The following is a 19,563-nucleotide window of genomic DNA, read 5'->3' as shown; positions in this document are numbered from 1 at the left end:
GACTCTGTAAGTTCCACAAAGCAAACGTCTGGCATTAATTTGGTTAGATTATGGCATCACATCACATACATCCACACGCACGCATGCACACAGATATATGCTCTCTCCGTTCACGCTGCACAATAATTTTAAATATTCATCACTTAGTATCAAGGATTATAGTTTTTAGACATCAGAGTAAAAGAAAGTGAAACTTGATACAACACTTGCATAGGGTCAGTCTATGAACAGATTTTATTGTTTGAGACTGAAACTATAAAAGTATCACGCTGAATATTTGCTCTAAGCGGACGGTGACATCACACTAGGGAAATCCTGTAAAAATCTCTTTATTATTCATATTCATTTATTTTTAAGGCAAATGTTTCCATGTTGAACTGTTACTATTGCTACATTTGAGAGCTTTCTGTGTGTCGATCCAAACACAAACGTGTGTAACACTTCAGTTCAGTAACTTTGCTATCGCCGCAGTGCATTTCCGAGTGCGTATCTGTGAGCACTGACATGTGTCAAGTTGAGTTTACCCGAGCAACTGACCTCTATCCACACACTGATATTGATCCACTCTCTCTTTATCTTTCGCCCACACTTGTGTGTGCATGCACAGCCCCCCCCACACACACACAATGATGCAATCATACCGTTGGGGATGGCGTTGAGCGTTGCCATGGTTCCATTGACAGCTTTCAGCAGGTCTTTGGTTTTGTCTTTCGCTGCTTTAACTCTGCCCTTCAGCCCGGCCACACCAGCTGCATTCTCTACACACACACAACACACACAAAGTAAATGATGATGGTGGTTTGATTTGAAGCCAAGGCCGCCTGCTAATGAAATCACTTCCCTCACCTCCCTAATGGGAAAGAGTGACTGAGAAAAAGGCATAGAGAGGCAAATGTAGGACGACAGTGATATCAGATACACTGCTCTAAAATTGGAAGGCTTGTTTATATTGTATAAGGAACCTATTTCTTGCATTATATATAATATACATTCTGGATACACATACACCGACAGTACCTTGGACCTCATTTTGAAGTTGTTTAGCTTGATCCAACAGTACATGACTCTTCTGCAGGGCATCTCGAGCTGCTTCCTTTACTGGGATCTCTGGACCTAAAGCCTGCATACAAGGAGCAACAGTGCAAATTGTGTGACTTAAAATGCTCTCAGAATAAAGTATTTTTGGGTTCACACACAAATTAAAAATAAAAAATAAAAATGTAAAGGTGCAGTAATCTGCATACAGAGGTACCGACTGTAAGATCAAAGCATAACTACTTCGCATTGCTAAATGATCCTCTAAGAAAGGGATTCAAATTACTTAACTATTCATCACTTTGTTTCTCCGTGTTCAACCCTTTGAATCATTTTTTCATCCCTTTGCTTTTCACTTTTAGCCCTTTACATATTACTTGCCAAAGGAAAAGAAAAGGCAAACGAGCTGCATGAGTCAACAAGAGAAGGGTAAAGTATCAGCAGAATGACGGTCAGACGAATGAACTGGCTCAGAGGAAATTAAAGTGAAAAAGGAGAGAAGAGGAAATACATAGAGAAAAAACAATCAAAGATGAAGGCGAATGTTTAAAAAAAAAGTAAAACGTGCAAGGGAAAAAGAAAAAAAATAGGGGGAAAAAGAAAGGGAATAGGAAATGGGACAAATTAAAAAATAAAAGAAGGAAAAAGGAAGAATTCAGGTGTGAGTCATGATAATGAGAAAGAGAGGGAAGGAAGAAGAGGGACAGAGCTGTGCTTTGATCCCTCAGCCATGACTAATGGAGAGCGCAAGCTTACATTACTGTTACTGCATGCGACACACACACAAACACACACACACTATCTTTTGTGCTGAGAGAACACTTTCATGGTCCGGATTGCTAAACTGCTTGTGCTTGGTATCTACAGTAGCTGAATACAGGGCGAGTTACATACAGCATGTGTTTCCATACGTGACAGTGCACGTCCTCTTACCAGTGCCAGCGCCTCGCTCGCCCTCTGTTTGGCTGCCTTTGCTTCCTTCTCTGCTGCATCAACATTCGCTTTAATGTTACTGTAGGCATTGAAGGCGGCTGTCGCATTGAAGGAAAGGTTTTTAGCTTCAGCCAAAATACTGTGAAGAGAGGGGAGGGGGGAGGAAAAAATGGACATTGATTTCCTATTCTATTTGTTATACACGCTTTGGTAAGCAGTTAAATTAAACTGGAAGTTATAATGAGAATTTCCAGAACTTTTCATGTCTCAACATTTACTGCCATTAGTTTGATTTTGGGTGGACTTGAGCATAATATATTCCAGCTTAACTGAACTGTGAAGCTGATGATGAAGCAGTTGATGATGGTATGCTTTTAGCGCTTAAGAGTCGATTTGGATATTTAACTTACAGTAACATGGAACTGAATAAAAAGCTGTAACCAGCAAATGTTATTAAAAAAAACTTGAACCCATTTTAAAATCACACTCGGCCTGAAGTAAATACTACCTGGGCCTACGTGTGTGCTTTTCTGTACTGTAAAAGTATACTCCCTTTACCCATCTAAAATGCCTGCAGAGTCGTTAAGTTGCTTGGCATGTTCCTCTGCATCCTGCACGCGATAAGCCAGGCGACCATCGCTCAAACCATAAGTGAGGTGACTGACTCTGTCATCCAGCCGGCCATGAAGAGCACCGAGCTCACTCGCCATTTCCTCCAAGTCCTATGAACAGAGAACAGAGACTCAGATCTACATAAAAGTGACTTTTAATGCTAATAAAACATAACAATAATATTATATGTGCCGAACTGAAATTTGTCTTTCTTGAAGACAAAAGCAATACAACTAACCCGAATCAGAATATTCTAGAGTGGACAGAGGTTTAAAGTGTTACAGAGTACGAAAGGTTTATTTCCGTACCTCGATCTCTTTGTTGACGTTGTCAGAAAGCTGGTTCGCTTCACCCAGTAGACGTTCTCCTTCTCTAAGAACCTTCTGTGCTTCCTGCTTCACTCCGCTGACTGCAGATCGCTTCCTCTGCATTAAAAGAAAACAGGACCAGATTCAGATGGTGGGGTCAGGAGTTGGTGGTAAAAACATGAAAGCATGGATCCATCTGGCCTTACACCATTGGTTGAGGCTGGTGGTGGTGGTGTAATGTGTGTGGGGGTATGTTGTAGGCACACTTTGAGCCTCTTAGTACCAACCGAGCATCATTCAAACAGTACAGCCTCCCCGAATATTGTTGCAGGTCAAGTCCATCTCTTTACCCCAATGTAGCCACATTCTGATGGCTGCTTCCAGTTGGATAATGTGCTATGTCACAAAACCCAAATCATCTCAGACTGGTTTCATCACAATGAGCTTAATGACCTCCACAGTCATCAGATCTCAATCCAACAGAGAACCTCTGCGATGTGGTGGACTAGGAGATTTACATCATGGATGTGCAGCTGGCAATTCTGCAGCAGCTGTGTGATGCCATCGGGTTGATATGGACCAAAATCTCTAAGCAGTGTTTCTGGGACCTTGTTGAATCTGGGGTAGTGAGCCGTAACTAGCAAGGTGCATTTAATGAAATGGCTGTGAGACAATATTGATTGAGTGTGTCAGAGATAGAAGACTGTATAATCTTTCCTGTAGGATATGTAGGATAATCTATTCAATAAATGCTTTCTTTCTTTTTTTCTGTTAGAGGTTATGCTGCATCTAAGCTCTTCTTGATGATTAATCACATGCAAAAGGCTTCTCAACAAAATAAGATTAAGTGGCGTCAATGATTTATAGATGGTGAATCTCAGTCTTTGGGATTATTAAGCATTTTTATTGTTTTTTCAGTTTAAGAGAGAAACTAAAAGATTTAATTGTCTTATGTCTAAAGTCAGAAATAAAATACACTTAAAACGTTATCGTTACTATCAGACGTTGGGTAACGTGTGGCCTCGTGCCTTTAACTTTGTGACTCACGCCCCAACTTCTTAAAGACTGGAACATGCTTATTGGTATGAGCATAAATTTGTGCACTGGTCTCTCTCAAGTGCATGGAAGGGTACAAAAATGTGCAAACAGTCATTTTGGTGCTCTTTTCTGTAGCTATCCAGGCCACAGTAGAAAGTACAGAGCAAATGGGGAGTAACAAAGACATCACGCAGCAGTGTTCATGTAGATGCTTCAGGTTCAGAGTCGGTTTTTATGAAATACTGCAGCTTCAGCCCTTTAGAGTATACGGCAAATACAATGACAAGTAATTATAATGCCAACAGAAGGGTGTTTTTACAGAATCTACTGTCAATGTGATAGTTAAAGAGGCAAAGAGGCTTTGCTTACCACATTATGACAACATTTAACTAACTGACATCTCAAAATATCAGTTATACACAAAACACACAGTTTGGACACGAGGTCACAATGTAAACTCGTGCTTGTACCTCCAGGGCTGTGAGGTTAGCTTGGTTTTGGTAAGCCAGTGAGCCGGCCAGACTTGTCTGTCCCTGGGCAAAGATGAGCAGACCATGGGCATCCCTGAGCTTCTCCTCATGGTCTGAAAGCTTCTCTTTTATCTTAGAAAGAAGATAAGGAGGTGTTAAGCCATTCATTTAGTAAAACTGAAGACAAATAAGTAAAATTAATTGTCACCTCTGCCTTGAGGTCTTCAGTGGCCTGATGCGGTTTACCAAAGAGTCTTTGGACTTTCTGATACAACTCTTCTGCTAAACTGAATGGAAAAAGAGGAGAGAGAGAGAGAGACTGGATTATTTCCATTAAATCCCACAGTGTTACTGCACAGTGTCATACATGACTTAGTAGAACAGTGGATTAAAGTATCACATGCGAATACTAGAATCCACAGAAGAGACAAGAGGATGGGAGTTACTGCCATGTGTGAAAGAGCCTCTGCTAGTCTGAAGACAGTAATCACTCCATATGACTGAACACTGAAATGTTGGTCTGAAATTAGCAGCGTTTGTCTATTGACCCCTCAGGCTAAGATAGATTAAATTGCAGCATTGTAAAACATTGCAAATATCACTCTAACATGCGTGTCTGTGTGGGTGAGGGGGTAAAGCAACACGTGGTAATATACACTGCAGCAGAATTTGCTATATAAGTAACAGCAATAAATAAAACTGGAAGAAAACAAGATTCTAAAAGATAACTAAAACCTAACAACCGAGCCTCATCAGGCTGCCTGTCTGAGAAATACTCCGAGGCATAAATTTTGCATTCAACTTGCTGCAACAAATATCCAGAGCCAACAATCCAGAGACTTTGTTTAATATAAAAGGAATTTTAAGCTGTCATCAGGCTTTGTTTAAGGGACATTTCATTAAAATTTAATAGTTTTGTTGTGCTGTTCTCATTCTAAGTGCAGTACACACTGAGTATCTAACATGGGATGGATCATTTGCAAATGTATTTATGTATAATGTTTGTGTTTGGCTTTTACAGAACAATCCATTTTCTCTTTTTACAACATCAGGCTCAGCAAGGCTGAGAGTGGGGAGGTGACAATAGTCATTTTCCTCATAGGGAAAGGCAGACTCAGACACTCCATGTGCATTCTAGGCTATGAAATGAAATGAAAACAGCAGTAGAAGCAAGTGAGTGCATGGCTTTCAGGTGAGTGGTGTGGTACCAGGCATCCAGCAAACGAAAGAGCAGAGCACCGATTGCTTAGAGAGCCAGTATACTCCATCAGAAATACTTCATAGGTGTTCAAACAGTCTCTACCGCCACATATTTCCAAAGACAAAATTGGATGGGAGAGTACAATCTCTGAAACTTATGTTGCAACATTCATGGCCGTCGCATACACGGCCAGCTGTATGAAGGTGAGAAAGTTGGCCGAGCATAAACTTTCTCAAGCCCCTGTTTCAGCCTTTATATGAATTTAGGGGACTTTTTGCATAACGCAGTGCATCATCATGAATGTTTCTAGAAAAGACTTCTCAAAATGAAAAACTTTAAAAGGAAAACTAGCCAGTGGGCAGCAATGATTGTTTTGCAACAACCAAGACATTGAGCATTTTCAACTTGGACATCTTGTCATGTTGAAGACACCTAAAAGTCACCACTTCACATTTTGGGTGGCTTGTAGCAAATATTCTCTTCCTTAGCTGGCTCGGGGCATCAGAGGATGTGTACATAGGGGACAGACTCAAGGGAAAATGTTCACAGAGCACCAATCTGACATACTGTGAAACTCTGTCTTTAGTTTCAAAGGCTGCAGGCGCTTTCACTGCAAATTGTGGTGTTTTCGACTCTTGTTTGTAGCCACAAGTTTTCTCAGCAATCCTCAGGCCCAACAAGAAGACTGGGTCACCCGGCGTATTTTGAGGAGACTTCTGCTCCAAGGTGTGAATCACAGAATGCATGCCAATGAGAGCTCATAAGAACATGTAACACATGGATAACACAAACTCGTGTGAAATCCTGTCTCAACAAAGATAAAGCACCGTTTATATGCAGGAACACTCTACCTTTTTTAACATTGTGCTACAAATTTTGTTAAAACCACTTCTTTAACTGAGAGATGAAGCAAGTAAAAGTTGGAATTCTAAATACTTTTCAGCTTAACTTTGTCTGCCTACACTGATCTTGTTGCACAGAACACTTGATTGTGCGATTTGCCCACCAGCATGCACCTTAACCATCAATTATACCGTTTATTTCAATTCAATTCAGTTTTATTTACAGAGCCCTGAATTACAGTGCAACCTTTTTCTGAGTTATGTCATTCACCTCTGGACACCCATATTGTTCAGTAAACATGACATGAAAACTAACTTGTCTGAATTTACTTTATTTAATCCCCCATCCAGATTTGAATGCAGCTTTTACTTCATTGCAATTATTGCCATGATGTGAACTTTTAGAAAGCAGAAATACTTTCAAACAGTTTAGTAGCCATATGCTTACCAGTGAGTCCTGTAATGAGTGCAATTTTTCACCTTCAGCATTAAAAAGGACTACAAGGATCTAGTGTCCTCCAGTTAAGAGTACTCAGAGGACAATTTCATATAATTTTAGGGACATATGGAAGGTAATGATTTGATCTGATGAAAATTTAATGAACCCTGTGGAGAATAGCAAGAGAAAGTCAAAGTTAAAAAAATATAACAGGTGCATCTAACAATTAATTATTACAACATCATTATATACTAATGCTGCATGTGAATGAAAGTAACATTTGCAGCACACTGCAAAGTTTTTGAACTCTGGCATATCTAGATGAAATATAAACAGTATGCATAATTGTGCCAGCTTTGCTCATTTTAGCACTTGTTTTTTGCTAGCGTTTTCTTTGCTTCCCTCAGGGTTCAGTGAAATAATGCACTGTGAACTGACAGGCAAGTCACTGAATAGCAGTGGCAACTTCTCTTTGTCTCTCTGTTTTTCCTCATATGTTATCCCATCACAACTCGCTGTCCATCTGTTAGCTGTTCCCCTGTCCCTCTGTGACTTTTCTTCTCACTACCTGTTCTTTGTATGGCTGTGTCTCTCTCCGCTTCTGCCCCCGCGGTGATACTTTTAATTAACTCATCGACCTTGTCAACATTTACTGCTCAAAGAGACAGACAAAGAGAGGGAGCAAAGGAGGGAAGACGGGAACAGATCACTAATTCCATCAAATGCATTGAGAGAGACAGAGAAAGTGTGGGAACGCAAAGGGGGAAACATCAACAGGGCTTTAGGACACATAGCAATCAGATCTCTGTAAGTGGGAGTGGTTTACATCTGATACCCAATGTCCAAAAAAAGAAAGAAATCAATCACAAAGGAATGATGGGTTTTCTTAATTTAACCTCTACATATTACCTAACAATTTTCCAAATACTCAGTGCTGTGTTGTTTTACAAATGAAGGTGATTTTCTTTTATTCCCGGCATTCACGGAAAGTTCCATAACAATTAGAATCTAAATGAAACTAGTTTCTAACTCTTGAAAATATCAAGTCTGACATCATTTGCAGTTTACTTTATCAATACACGCGGCAGAATTTTCTTTATTTAAATGGCCAGAAACAAACATAGTGCATTTACAAAGTAATTACACACAAGTTTAATTTGTTTCCAAACTAATTTACCGCAAACTATAAGTAGAAATGTCCACTTTGTGACAATACAAAAGGTGATTTTGCAAAAAGCGAATGTGTTTCTTACTTCCTGCCTTCTGCACACTCTACCCAGGCAGCAACCTTGCTAAAATCAAACCGAGTATTTGCAAGTGAGAGAAAATCTCTGAAGCAGAGTGTTTTGTACACATTGGAACAATGTCCTGGCACCACTCACAATTTCATGAGTAAAAACAGCTCAAAGTAAATGCAAAGTCTTGAACAAGTGAGAGCAAAATAACTGGTAGGTGGAATCCTGGAGTCACATCAAACAAATGTGTTGATTTCTTTCATCTGCATTCTTTTATCTCTTCATTATCACTAAATTTAGAAACATCATGTTTCAAAGTAATGCTGAAAAGCGAGTTTGTGAATTAAATAAGCATTCAGAACATTCAAGCTGTACTATTATAATCCAATATTACCAGATTGTTCAGAAAACCCTTCAGTTGATCCAAAATGCTGCAGCAAGATAATATTTCCCAGATGGTGGCGTCTCTCTTTGGCTTCCGGTTAAATCAAGAATTGAATTAAAATCATTCTCCTCACATTTTCGGGGTGGCTGTAGCTCAGGTGGTAGAGCAGGTCATCTACTAATCAGAAAGTTGGTGGTTTGATCCCTGGCTGCTCCAGTCTGCATGCCAAACATCCTTGGGCGAGATACTAACCCCAAGTTGCTCTCCAATGCTTCCATCTGAGTGTGAATGTGTTTGAATGTTAGACAGAAAGCGCTTAAGCACAGAAAAAAGTGCTTGAATGAATGGGTGATGTATAATGTTGTATAAAGCGCTTTGAGTGCTCAAGTAGAGTAAAAGTGCTATATAAGAACCATCCCATTTACTGTAGAAAGTCCGCTCATATCTTCCTCAATCAGGCCTCCTCATATCTTAAAGAGCCAGTAGTACTATATTATCTTAGTAGAGCATTTTGTGGTTCATATTGTATTTAAAAGCAGAATGGGAGGCTGAGCCTTCGGCTATCATGCCCCTCTCCTGTGGAGCTAGCTCCCGGTTTGAATTTGGTAGACAGACTTAAGATTAGACTTTAAACTTTGGCCTTTTGATAAAGCTTATACTTTTGGCTTTATCACATGACCCTCAGCATCCCTTGGTTATGCTGATATAGGTTCAGGCTGCTGCAGGACTTGTGATGTACTGAGCACTTCATCTCCACTCACCTCAATTTATTCTTTGTGTGTTTACATGGCACTGTTGTGTCTTCTCTCTCCCACATGGACTTTTTCGTCTTGTCTCCCCCTGTTCTCCTTTCTTCATTTCGCTTCACCCTCACCCCCCCCAACATGTCACAGCAGGTGGTTGCTCCTATCTGAATCTGCTTCTGCTGGAGGTTTCTTCCTGATAAAAGGCAGTTTTTCCTTCCCACCATCACCCAATGCTTGATCATAGATTTTTTTTTTGTCTGGTTGATGTGATTTCCACTGTTACACTAGGTTTTTTTCTTTCCACTATAAAGCACCTAGAGATAACAGTTGTGATTTGAATCTACAAATTTTACAAAAAATAAAATAAAAATAATGAAGACAGCGAGAAAGAGAAACATCAAGCATCCTCAAAAAGTGCCCATAGCATGGATGCTCACTTTTTCTCTTGTACTCAGACATGATTGTTAGCATATTTTATCTCTGTATATTACCACCTTATGGTTTGCACACACTCCGTTGCATATGTCTAAAACAATGGCTGGTCTGTTTACTTAGTTTTCCTTTTGTGTGCGTGTGCGTGTGTGTGTGTGTGTGGGAGATAGAAAAACATGACCTCTGTACATATGTGTTCATGTGTTTCCATACTTGTTTTCCTCCTCTGCAATAACTTTCTTCCCTCCCAGCTGTCGTTGCCTCATCTCACGCAGCATAGCCTGGATCTCCTCCTTCATCTCGCTCAGGCTTTTTTCTGGAGTTCCACCTCTCCGTGAAAGAGACTGATTCAACTCAGCAGCCTTTGATTCGAGGTCTGGACACAAAGACACAATGTGAAAGTAGTCTGAATCTAGAACACGGCAGGTGGACAGACTCAATTCATGCAGTCACAGTTTTGCAAGCATTTCAGATTCACTGAAATTTCCTCAGGGTTAATAATGAACTTTTATATTTTAAATATATATAGGTATTATCAAGTTCAGATGTTTTTATTTTAGTCACCTTAACAGTTCTGCTTAGCTTCACTAACAAACCTTTCAGCAACCAAGAGCAGAAGAACTTCAAAACAAGCTTTGAAACACACCACTGACACGTAATCATCTTATGAAATCAGTTTATACACTGGCCAGCAATTCCTGTAATGACATATTCACTTTATATTTTAGCTCAGTTTTATTTTTTACTCTCTCCTGGGAAAATAATCTGGGTATTTTCAGTTGTTAGATGATCAAATTTAGTTTAAAAACAACATTAACACACCAGAGCTTGGTGCATGAAAGGGAGAGTCTAATCTATTTATCAGAGCTAAAGATTTCTCTGTCAGTTCTTTGTGGGTTTGTCACCATGATCAGCTTCTTTGACAATTTTCAGCAGTTAGTCTGTTATATACAAGACAAACAGCCAAGAGGGTCAATCTCCCTTTAGTGTATAGGCAATATACAGCCCAACTGTGTAAGCAAAATAACTCCATAAAGATGGATAAAAACATGAAAAAAAAAAGTCCTATTTAGTAGGGCTGTTCGATATAACGATATATATCGGATGACGATATAAAAACGTCTATCGTTTCATTTTACGCTATAGTTTGTTTCGTGGTGTCGCAAAATAAACTGTTTACGGCAATATTTTTTCATCGTTTTGATGGTCACTGTAGTGGCTATATTAATTTCGTAAAGTTCTCTCTTTCTCTTATATTTAATATAAACACACTATGGACGGACAAGCGCCTGGTGTTATGCACGGTAACAGCATCGCGTGTCCGCTTGTTTATGTTCCACATAAACCTTTCACAATAAAGCTCAAGATCCTGTTGAGACTTTTCAAAATAAACTGAATCACGTGAAAGAGCAGATTATTTACAGATGAGAAGTAAAAAAGAGCCGCCGGGTGCTAAAAAATAAACCTTAGACTCAAGCGTTAGAACAGGCTTTTCCCCGCAGCACATCGTGTAATAAATACTTACAAAGAAAACGGCGGCTGTTACAACTTATGTCTAAAAATGTATAGTTTCATGCATCGGTTAAAACACTCGACTCCAGCTACATGGCGCGCAGCTGGAAACACTTCCCGCAAGACGAGCTGCCCGAGATTCACAGAATTTACAGAAAATGTTACATTTTTGTGATTTATATCGTTATCAGGACGATAGAATTCTTATATCGGGATATGAGATTTGGGTCATATCGCACAGCCCTACTATTTAGTGCAAAGAAGTAAAACTACATTCTGAAAATGTTCACACCACGCAAACTGTTAATTTACAAAACGGATAGTGGACACTCTAACATTCAGCAAATGATTCAGCACAAATTTCATGGCAATCCATTAGCTGCTGAGAAATTTCAGCCATCACCAAAGTAGTGGACAGAAACTGCACAAAATACTAAATTCATCATCCACAGATTGAATTTTCTAAACCTGTATGACTTTAATCTAATGATGGAAACCCTGTGTGTTTTCAAGTATTATCTTGCCTGTTCAGTCCACAGCATTATTATAAGGTAGAGTTATCAGAGGGACAACTCAGGCTGAGCAGTTTGGAGATAACGTTAGAGAGGCATGGCTGAGATTGTTTGGACATGTGAATGCTGTGCTGCCAGGCCAGAGGAAAAGAGGACGACCACATAGGAGTGAAGGAGGACATGCAGAGGACTGGTGTGACAGAAGTGGATGCTATAGGGACAGTTTGAGAAGCTATATTTTGTTGTTTTCATTCCTGTCAACAGCTGCAAAGCAGAATTTAAAAATGCAGAAAACAGTATCGCTTCTGTGCACACAGAAATCATCTACATATATACAGCGATGTACCACAGCCAAACAGATGAACACGCCAAACCCGATGGACATTCTGTCTTTGGCAAAGTCTGACAGTAAGACGCACAAACGCACACGCTAAAGCTCTATTCAAAGCAAAGGAGTTTATGTCTGCCCCTCTTTAATTAAATTACAGCTAGTGAAATCTCAAACTAATCAATAATTAAAATACAGTAAAAAAAAGAAACTCTATGGCTCACAATATTCAAACTGCTGCAACCCTAATGAGAAGTGTGTCTGTGTATTTGCTTATGCAAAACGAAAACAGAAGAGGGAAAAACTGAATGTGTGTTTGTGTGGTTTGTGTGTCTGCTGTAATGCTGCAGTCCTTTCTCATTTGAAATGTAAACACAATATGATTAAAGTAAGTTCAAACTTAAACAGAGTATGTGAGTGTTTGGAAGGTGTTTGTGTACGGGTGGGCCTGAGTGTATGTGTGCGCAGTGTGGCAATGCAGCATTTCCGCTCATTTAAAATGTAAACATGCCGTGATTAGAGCCAAGACAGAAGTAAAGCCATCATGCTAATGAACAGCTGTACTGCATGTGTGTATGTGTGCGCATGTTGCATTTGTGTGTGCGTATGTCTATGAGTTTGTAAGTGTGTGTCACAGCCATATAATTACATAGTAGGATTTAAAAGCCAATTAAACACTTAAAACGTGGATGGAATCATATTATGCTATCTAGTAAACACAGGCACGCACACAGAGAAAAGTGTGTACAGTATTATTATGTGTGTGCACGTGTGTGGCTGTGCATGCGCAGCTGTATGAATGTGTGTGTACATTGGCATCAGTGTTTGTGTATCTGGTGTGTGTGTGTGTGTGTGCATGCGCACGCGTTTGTGATAGCCACTAATTAAGTCTCTAATTGCTGCTCTCAATCATCCAGTGAGCTGCGACACAGTCTCTCTTTTCCTCTCTCAGAAACAAACACGTGCACGCACACAACCATAATCACACAATGATTAGGCAGAGGGCCAGAGAGCTGGGAGCAACAACAAGAAGAGGACAGTTTCATCACAGCCAGCCAGAATGGGTTGGTTTAGTAACTTTCTTTTCATCACACAAGCCATAAAATTTTCATAGTGGAAATCAAAATAATTCATTATTTGACTACACAGTTTTAGAAAGAGCACATTTGTTTGTTGTTCCCACCTAATATCAGCAAAGGGGAGGAAGAGCCACTTATAAATAGATTTATTTGTGCTAAGCCTAAGTACAATTCAATTAGAGTTGCTCAGGATAAAGTGACTAAAACTAGAGCCACACATGCACATATATAACTATTTTCACCAACAAGAATATTATTTTTTTTTTAAGCTTTGACTGTCTAACCGGAGCAGTTATTGAAAGGGAAAATACAGAGAACAACACATTAGACAACAGGGAGCGACTGTGGAAACAGGTGACAAACCAACCTGCACTCAAGATCCACTTATTCGCTCGCTATGGAGCTTTTATCAGCAGATAAAGTTTAGGTGGTTGCCATGGAGCTGCAGTGTTTTTAGTTTTTCTGTTAAAGGGTTGTGTCTTTTGTCCATACTAAAACACCTTTTTCCAGCCAGCATGAATACAAGTAATAAAAAAATACTCAGAATAGGGGGAAAAAAACTGTTTTGTGACAGCAAAGTTTATCTAAAAATGAGAGTTCAAAAACAAGTCAGTGGAGACTGTTTGAAATCGGCAGCTTTTTCTAATGCCAAAGATGCACTTGGTTAAAAAAATATCTTGGTGATGGCACACTGCATTGAATTGTGTCACTGATGTTTACTTTGTTAAATGTGAAAAAAGGGGAGTAGCTTTTCTTTCTTCACAGTTCATCCTACACTGGACCTGAGTCCACCTGCTGTCTGCAACAAACTGTTTAACCTAGTGCCCAAATAGCCAGTTCACTGCTGGCTGTCCCTTGTAAACAGAGGCTTTACAAATAGGCTGATTTTCCCACAGCCAGAGCCATGTGCCAGGGATAACCACATCAGGGATATAATCTCAGTGACATACACAACCAAGAGTACAAACGATTGTTCGAAACTGTTCATTTAGGATAGTTCAAAGTCTTTATAGGGATAACTTTCACATAAACTAACTTCATTATTCGAAACTTTGTCCATTTTATTTAGATTCCACCATTGCAACACACTACCAGAGAAAAAGTGTAGTAGTCCGCTTTAAGGCTAATATTGAAACAACAGGGACTAAATGTGGTGTCAGCTGTAATAGTAGGTAAAGAAGAGCATGAAGGGTTCTAGTACAACCAAAGTGTCGAGCAAAAAAGCACTTTTGGCTAAACAAAAGCTCAAATGCTACACGCTCAATTCTCGTCCACTCCCACACGGAAGACTGCTAATGGCTTGGAATCCCTAAACAAAGCAGTGAAACCTCTTTTATACTTGAGTTATCATCTGTTGTGTTTATTTTGTGTTGAGTCAAAGGAGAAAACTAATCACAAGCTGGTCACGAAGCCACTGTTGACAGAGCTGAAGGAGGAGATGCAGCAGCTGCACCAGCAAAAAAAAAAGAAAAAAGAAAGGACACTGGAGCTGAATTGAGTGACCTGCTAGTTACATATGCAGAGTATATATTTGTGTGTGCGTGTGTGTGTGTGCGGGCGCATGTGTGCGTAAGAGAGAGCCAAAGAAAGAAGCAATCTGCCTGAAGTTGTCACTGCTGGAGGAAACCATCTGGAAAAAACTGCAAAGTTCTGAGAGAATCTTTTACACCAGCATCCCGCTTTTGGACAATACGTATCCCTAAATCTGTGGCTACATGGATAATATATGATTTGTGGTTAAACAAAGACACCACATGAAGAACTCAAACAAACAAATAATAGTGTAGAAATACCTTTAAGTTGTGAAAATATTTTGGTTCTAATTAACTGAAAATTAATTTAAAGGTGCTGTAAGCCAATATTATTCTATTAACAGTGAATCAAAGCAGCAGGGTTGTTTGAATTCTTAAACCTACAAAGATTTCCTTCCGAGCTACAAGCTTGTTGTTCTAATTTTCTGAAATGCAACATTACCGTTCTGATTCACCGCTCTCTTGCCTCTTATCAAGACACAGCAAAAATGCTTTATTGTTTTATTATTTATTGTTTTTTTTCCTTTAAACGCCACTCTGCAGTACATACTTAGCACCACAGCAACGAGCTGGTGAACAGGAGCTGAACATTTACCATGAAAAAATATATTTTGAAAAAAGCCAATGTGGAAACAAATCTTTAAAAAAAAAATAATTGAAGCATGAATCTGTGTATTCATGAGCAATGCTGCTCAAGCTACCATTTGTGATTGAACAAGTACAGTACTTTTCCCCCCAAGCTTCTAGATTACCATGACCTGGATGACTGAGAACCCACACAGATAAGTACAGTATTGTGCAAAGATGTTGATCCGTTCTTCTCGGGAGGAAGAGTAACTTCTTAAAGTGTTCCTGATCAACAGTTTTCCAGGCTTTCTAAAGGTCTTAAAAAATGTCTATTTGGATATTGGCTGCTTTTCACTTATTTTCAGTCCTTTCCTTGTAGCAGACAATTTTCAGAAGAATGTTTTTTCTTCCTTTTTTGTATGTTAAGGCCCTAAATACTGAACTATGAATCATTCAAGTGTAAAAAACAACTAGTTTGGAATTGTATCGTTAGGCAATGCCAATATGTTGCTTGCTTGGCAGTCCGAGATATGCCAAGCAAACAAGAGATAATCCAAAGAAGAAGTGGCAGACCTAAAGAACTACCTACAGCAGATTAACAGCATGTAAGAGATTCATCTGGCCCCTCAGTTTATCCATGTACTGTTCAATAAAGCCTCATCAGAAACCATCTCAGTGGAAGAAGCAATTTTTAAGTAAGAGGTGTGCATTATTGCACAAGAAGCAGACATTGCAACAAGGCATTGTCAAAATGTATAAAGAGATGTATACATGGAGTCAGGAAGCAGGTACAACAGTGAGTGCCTACAGCCATCTATAAAACATAGTGGAGCATCTATCATTGTTTGGGGCTACATTGCAAACAGTGGTGTTGGTTAACTTGTCAAAACTGGGTATTATGAACAATTATGAACACAGAACAATGCCATCAGATTTTGATCCATTGGGCAATTCCATTTGGAAAAAGCGTCTGATTTAAAACTGCTTCATTTTTCAGCATAACCATGATCCCAAGCACACTGCTAGGGCAATAAAAGCATACACAATGCACCACCATCAGTCATTGACATGGCCTATAACGACCCCGGACCTCAGCATTTTTTAAACAAAGAAGAGCTTTGAATGTCCTTCAAGAAGCCTGGAGAACTATTCCTGAGGACTAAAAGCAATTCTAACCTGGCTAAGAGAGTTCAGGCTGTGCTGAAGAATAAAGGTGCTCATACCAAATATCGATTTTGTAGTGCATTAAGCTTGTTAGAATGGTACAAACTGTTTTTACCTTGTACAGTTTATTTCACTATAATTATGTGGTCACATTTCAATAAATCACTGCACATATTTCCCATTTTCCTAGTAAAAGAAAGGCTGGCTCAAGATTTTTGTGTAGCACTGTAGTTCATGTGCACATGAGCTAGATTGTGCTTTAGAAGCCTCTTTTGCCATATGATGCTACTCTTCAAGGTAATGGAAGAGTTGCTTGCCAACTACCTACAAAACGAACAAAGCCAACTGAGTTGTTGCACCCAATTATCTTGGTAGGTGCTCTCTTTATCACCGTGGTTAGCGATGCTGCAGCCTGCTGGATCTGTCTTTATTGGTCAGGCAACACTTTACTCCGGCAGCTGGCACAGAGCACTGGCAGCTGGCCCATCAGCGACTGTGTTTGAGCTACGTTTTCCATTAGTGATCTTACAAGGGGGTACTAAGATGTTTTGTTTGTCTCACTTTGAAAATGTCACACTTTCAAAGAATAATGATCGAATAGAACGAATACAAGCTGTTTACTCCGAGTAAATGCTGAAATGAGTCTTGGTTGTAATGACACTGCTCTTATCACAGTAATTATTTTATGTGCAATTCAACTTCAGTGTCATTCTGAAGATGCTGCATCTTTATTTAAATGGAGTTTTTAATGTGTTCTGTCATGATAATTATTCATTTCATTACGTTTTCATACTCTTCTGTCCCACTCTCCTGAAATATAATAACCCAAATTTCCCATTGGGATCTGTTACGTGTAATATTCTCTAATTTAATGAAATGTGCTCTAATGACAGATGAAACTAGTGAGACAATAGACAGATAAATCCTGAAATCCCAGTTGGCAGGATATAGAGGAAGCTAATAGGGGAGAGGTGCTTCTCATTTCTGCTACCTTTAGCTCCGAGCAGTGTGTCCCTGATGAACTGCTCCAGGTCCTCGGCTCGTTTATGAATCCTGTCAGCATCATCCTCAACCTGCTCTCCATCAGCAGACACCTTAGTGGCCTATACACAAAGACATATACGTTATAAAATAATGAACAACTGCTGAATAAGTGAACGTATCGACTTCTATGGAGCGGAAAAAAGAAGGATGAGATCTTCAACGTAAAGGGCGATGAAAGCAATACATAAGCACTATTGATAATACTGTGCAAACAAATATAAGGATAAATGAATTACTGACATGAAATGAAAACAAAATATCAGACATTAACATGTTCACAAAGGACCAGGAAAACAAGAGACGGATGAATTTTTGACAGACATGAAAACAGTTCCATTTACACTCAATGTACATGTACACGCACACACTGACAGAAAGAAAGTGTAGGTAATTACTGTTGTGATTTGACAAGACCATGCTATATCATTTTAGGTGGTTTGTGTGAGAGTATGTGTGTATGTGCGATGGGGTGTGGGGGATAGTATTGCTGTCAATAAATGTCAAGGCCTCAGCCCCTAAAAGGCTGCAGCTTGACAGCACGAATGTGAGTGTTATTTTTCTCCATTTGGTATTTTTAGGTCCCCTCCACTCAAAAAGTGTTTTTTTCCTTCTGTGTTGGTAAACTACTCTTACAGACAACTTTGACTCTCAAAATGGTAAAAAATGAGCGCGTATTAGACAAAGAGTTTGTAGAATACTTCATTATTTATGTGGTATATAAAACTTTAGAGTGTTAACTTTTCATCTTAATTACTTTTATGCATGGACTGATTCTCAAACAGGTAGCGCAGCCCTGAACTTTTATTCTGTGGCATCACAGAATAATAGATGGAATAAACTAGACTGGATTTATATATCACTCTATGGGCTTTCACACACATTCAAAGAGCACTTTAATCTGTGCGCTTAAGACCTGTATCTACCCCGCATTCACACCAAGTTTAGAATCACCAATTAATCTATCTTTGGAAAGTGGGAGGAAGCTGGAGTACTGAAGAAAACCTACGCAGGCTCAGGGAGAACATAAGTAGGTGTCAGGTGTCCTCCGTCCTGCAAAACCCTCGAGTAAACCAAACTGTCTGAAACAGAGTGTTTCCAGCTGTATATTCCATGTGAGATGTGAAAACTTTGGAACTCTCTGGAGTTCATGTGTGACAACCACTTTATTTTATTAATATCCAACCACTTAGCTACTCATCCGCGCCCAGCTGAGCGATATAACTGGCCAAAAGAAGCAACACAGAGCTCCAGAGGGTGGGAAAGCTATTCATGACATCAGGTTTGCTTTGAAAAACAAACCATTAAAGTGAAACTGCCATGATAAAGTGCTTAAAATGCCCTTTAAGGCATTTTTGACCAACTGGCACAAGTTATTCTGCACTTCATCTTCATTATTTTTGCATAGTATGGGAAACACCACTAAAAAGAAACATGCATGTAAAAATATAGGATTTAAAAGCTGTGTAAAAATCTGCTTTAAAAATTAGTAAAATGCTCAAAATATGCTTCTTTGACCCTCAATAATACTGGTATATGTTAGCATTTAAAATCTAGATTATCTCAACAAAGAATGGAACAAAAGGCAATCGACGTCCAAAGAAGAGCTTTGAATCTCATTGAAGAAGCCTGGAGAACTATTCCTGAAAGAAAGTTCAAGAAAGCTTGCGTAAGAGAAGACTTTTAGGATTGTACAAACTCGATTTTTACCTTACATCCTTTATCCTTTATCTGTATTTATGATTGCATGTTTCAGTGGATGGCAGCACTTAATTCCCAGTGTCTCAGTACTATATATCTATATTTTGACATCCCAGACAGCAAAAACTGTTACACACAATGCGCACATCTGTTGCTTTAAACTATGATCTCAGTGCCTGTCACAATGTGTATTTGCTCTCCGGCTGCACACAAAGAAAGAGTGAAACAAGGATAAAGACAGGACGAAGGCAGACAACGATGGAGACAAAATTTGAGTCAAAAGAAAAACTCAAAGGTTTTTACCCTGCTGTGTAGCTGGTCCATCTCTGTAACCAGCGATCCCAGGTTGGAGTCAGCCAGTTGCAGTAATCTCTCTGGAGCTTTCTGAGGCGACAACATGTGCTGCAAGAGAGAAACAGAGAGATGAAGGAATTATGGAGAGAAATGTCTG

The 19,563-nt window shown here is 39.4% G+C and overlaps 1 protein-coding gene across 6 annotated transcripts in view; it reads right to left on the bottom strand.

The window, feature by feature from the left end:
* lama2 (laminin, alpha 2) overlaps nt 1-19,563 on the bottom strand; it is a 206,565-nt gene that overhangs the window by 33,067 nt on the left and 153,935 nt on the right. For all 6 annotated transcript variants that reach the window (XM_084954250.1, XM_084954246.1, XM_084954248.1 and 3 more), the window contains 10 exons: nt 19,416-19,514; nt 17,362-17,473; nt 9,890-10,052; nt 4,605-4,683; nt 4,397-4,528; nt 2,889-3,005; nt 2,527-2,690; nt 1,969-2,107; nt 1,018-1,120; nt 642-758 (listed from right to left, as the gene is read on the bottom strand). In XM_084954250.1, the coding sequence (XP_084810376.1) occupies nt 642-758; nt 1,018-1,120; nt 1,969-2,107; nt 2,527-2,690; nt 2,889-3,005; nt 4,397-4,528; nt 4,605-4,683; nt 9,890-10,052; nt 17,362-17,473; nt 19,416-19,514 (1,225 nt within the window). The remainder of the gene's footprint in view (nt 1-641; nt 759-1,017; nt 1,121-1,968; nt 2,108-2,526; nt 2,691-2,888; nt 3,006-4,396; nt 4,529-4,604; nt 4,684-9,889; nt 10,053-17,361; nt 17,474-19,415; nt 19,515-19,563) is intronic.

This window comes from Perissodus microlepis, chromosome 15 (assembly GCF_051167445.1).
Source record: "Perissodus microlepis isolate ML-2025 ecotype Zambia chromosome 15, ASM5116744v1, whole genome shotgun sequence".
Taxonomy (NCBI): Eukaryota; Metazoa; Chordata; class Actinopteri; order Cichliformes; family Cichlidae; genus Perissodus; species Perissodus microlepis.
This window is presented reverse-complemented; position numbering and strand designations above follow the sequence as displayed.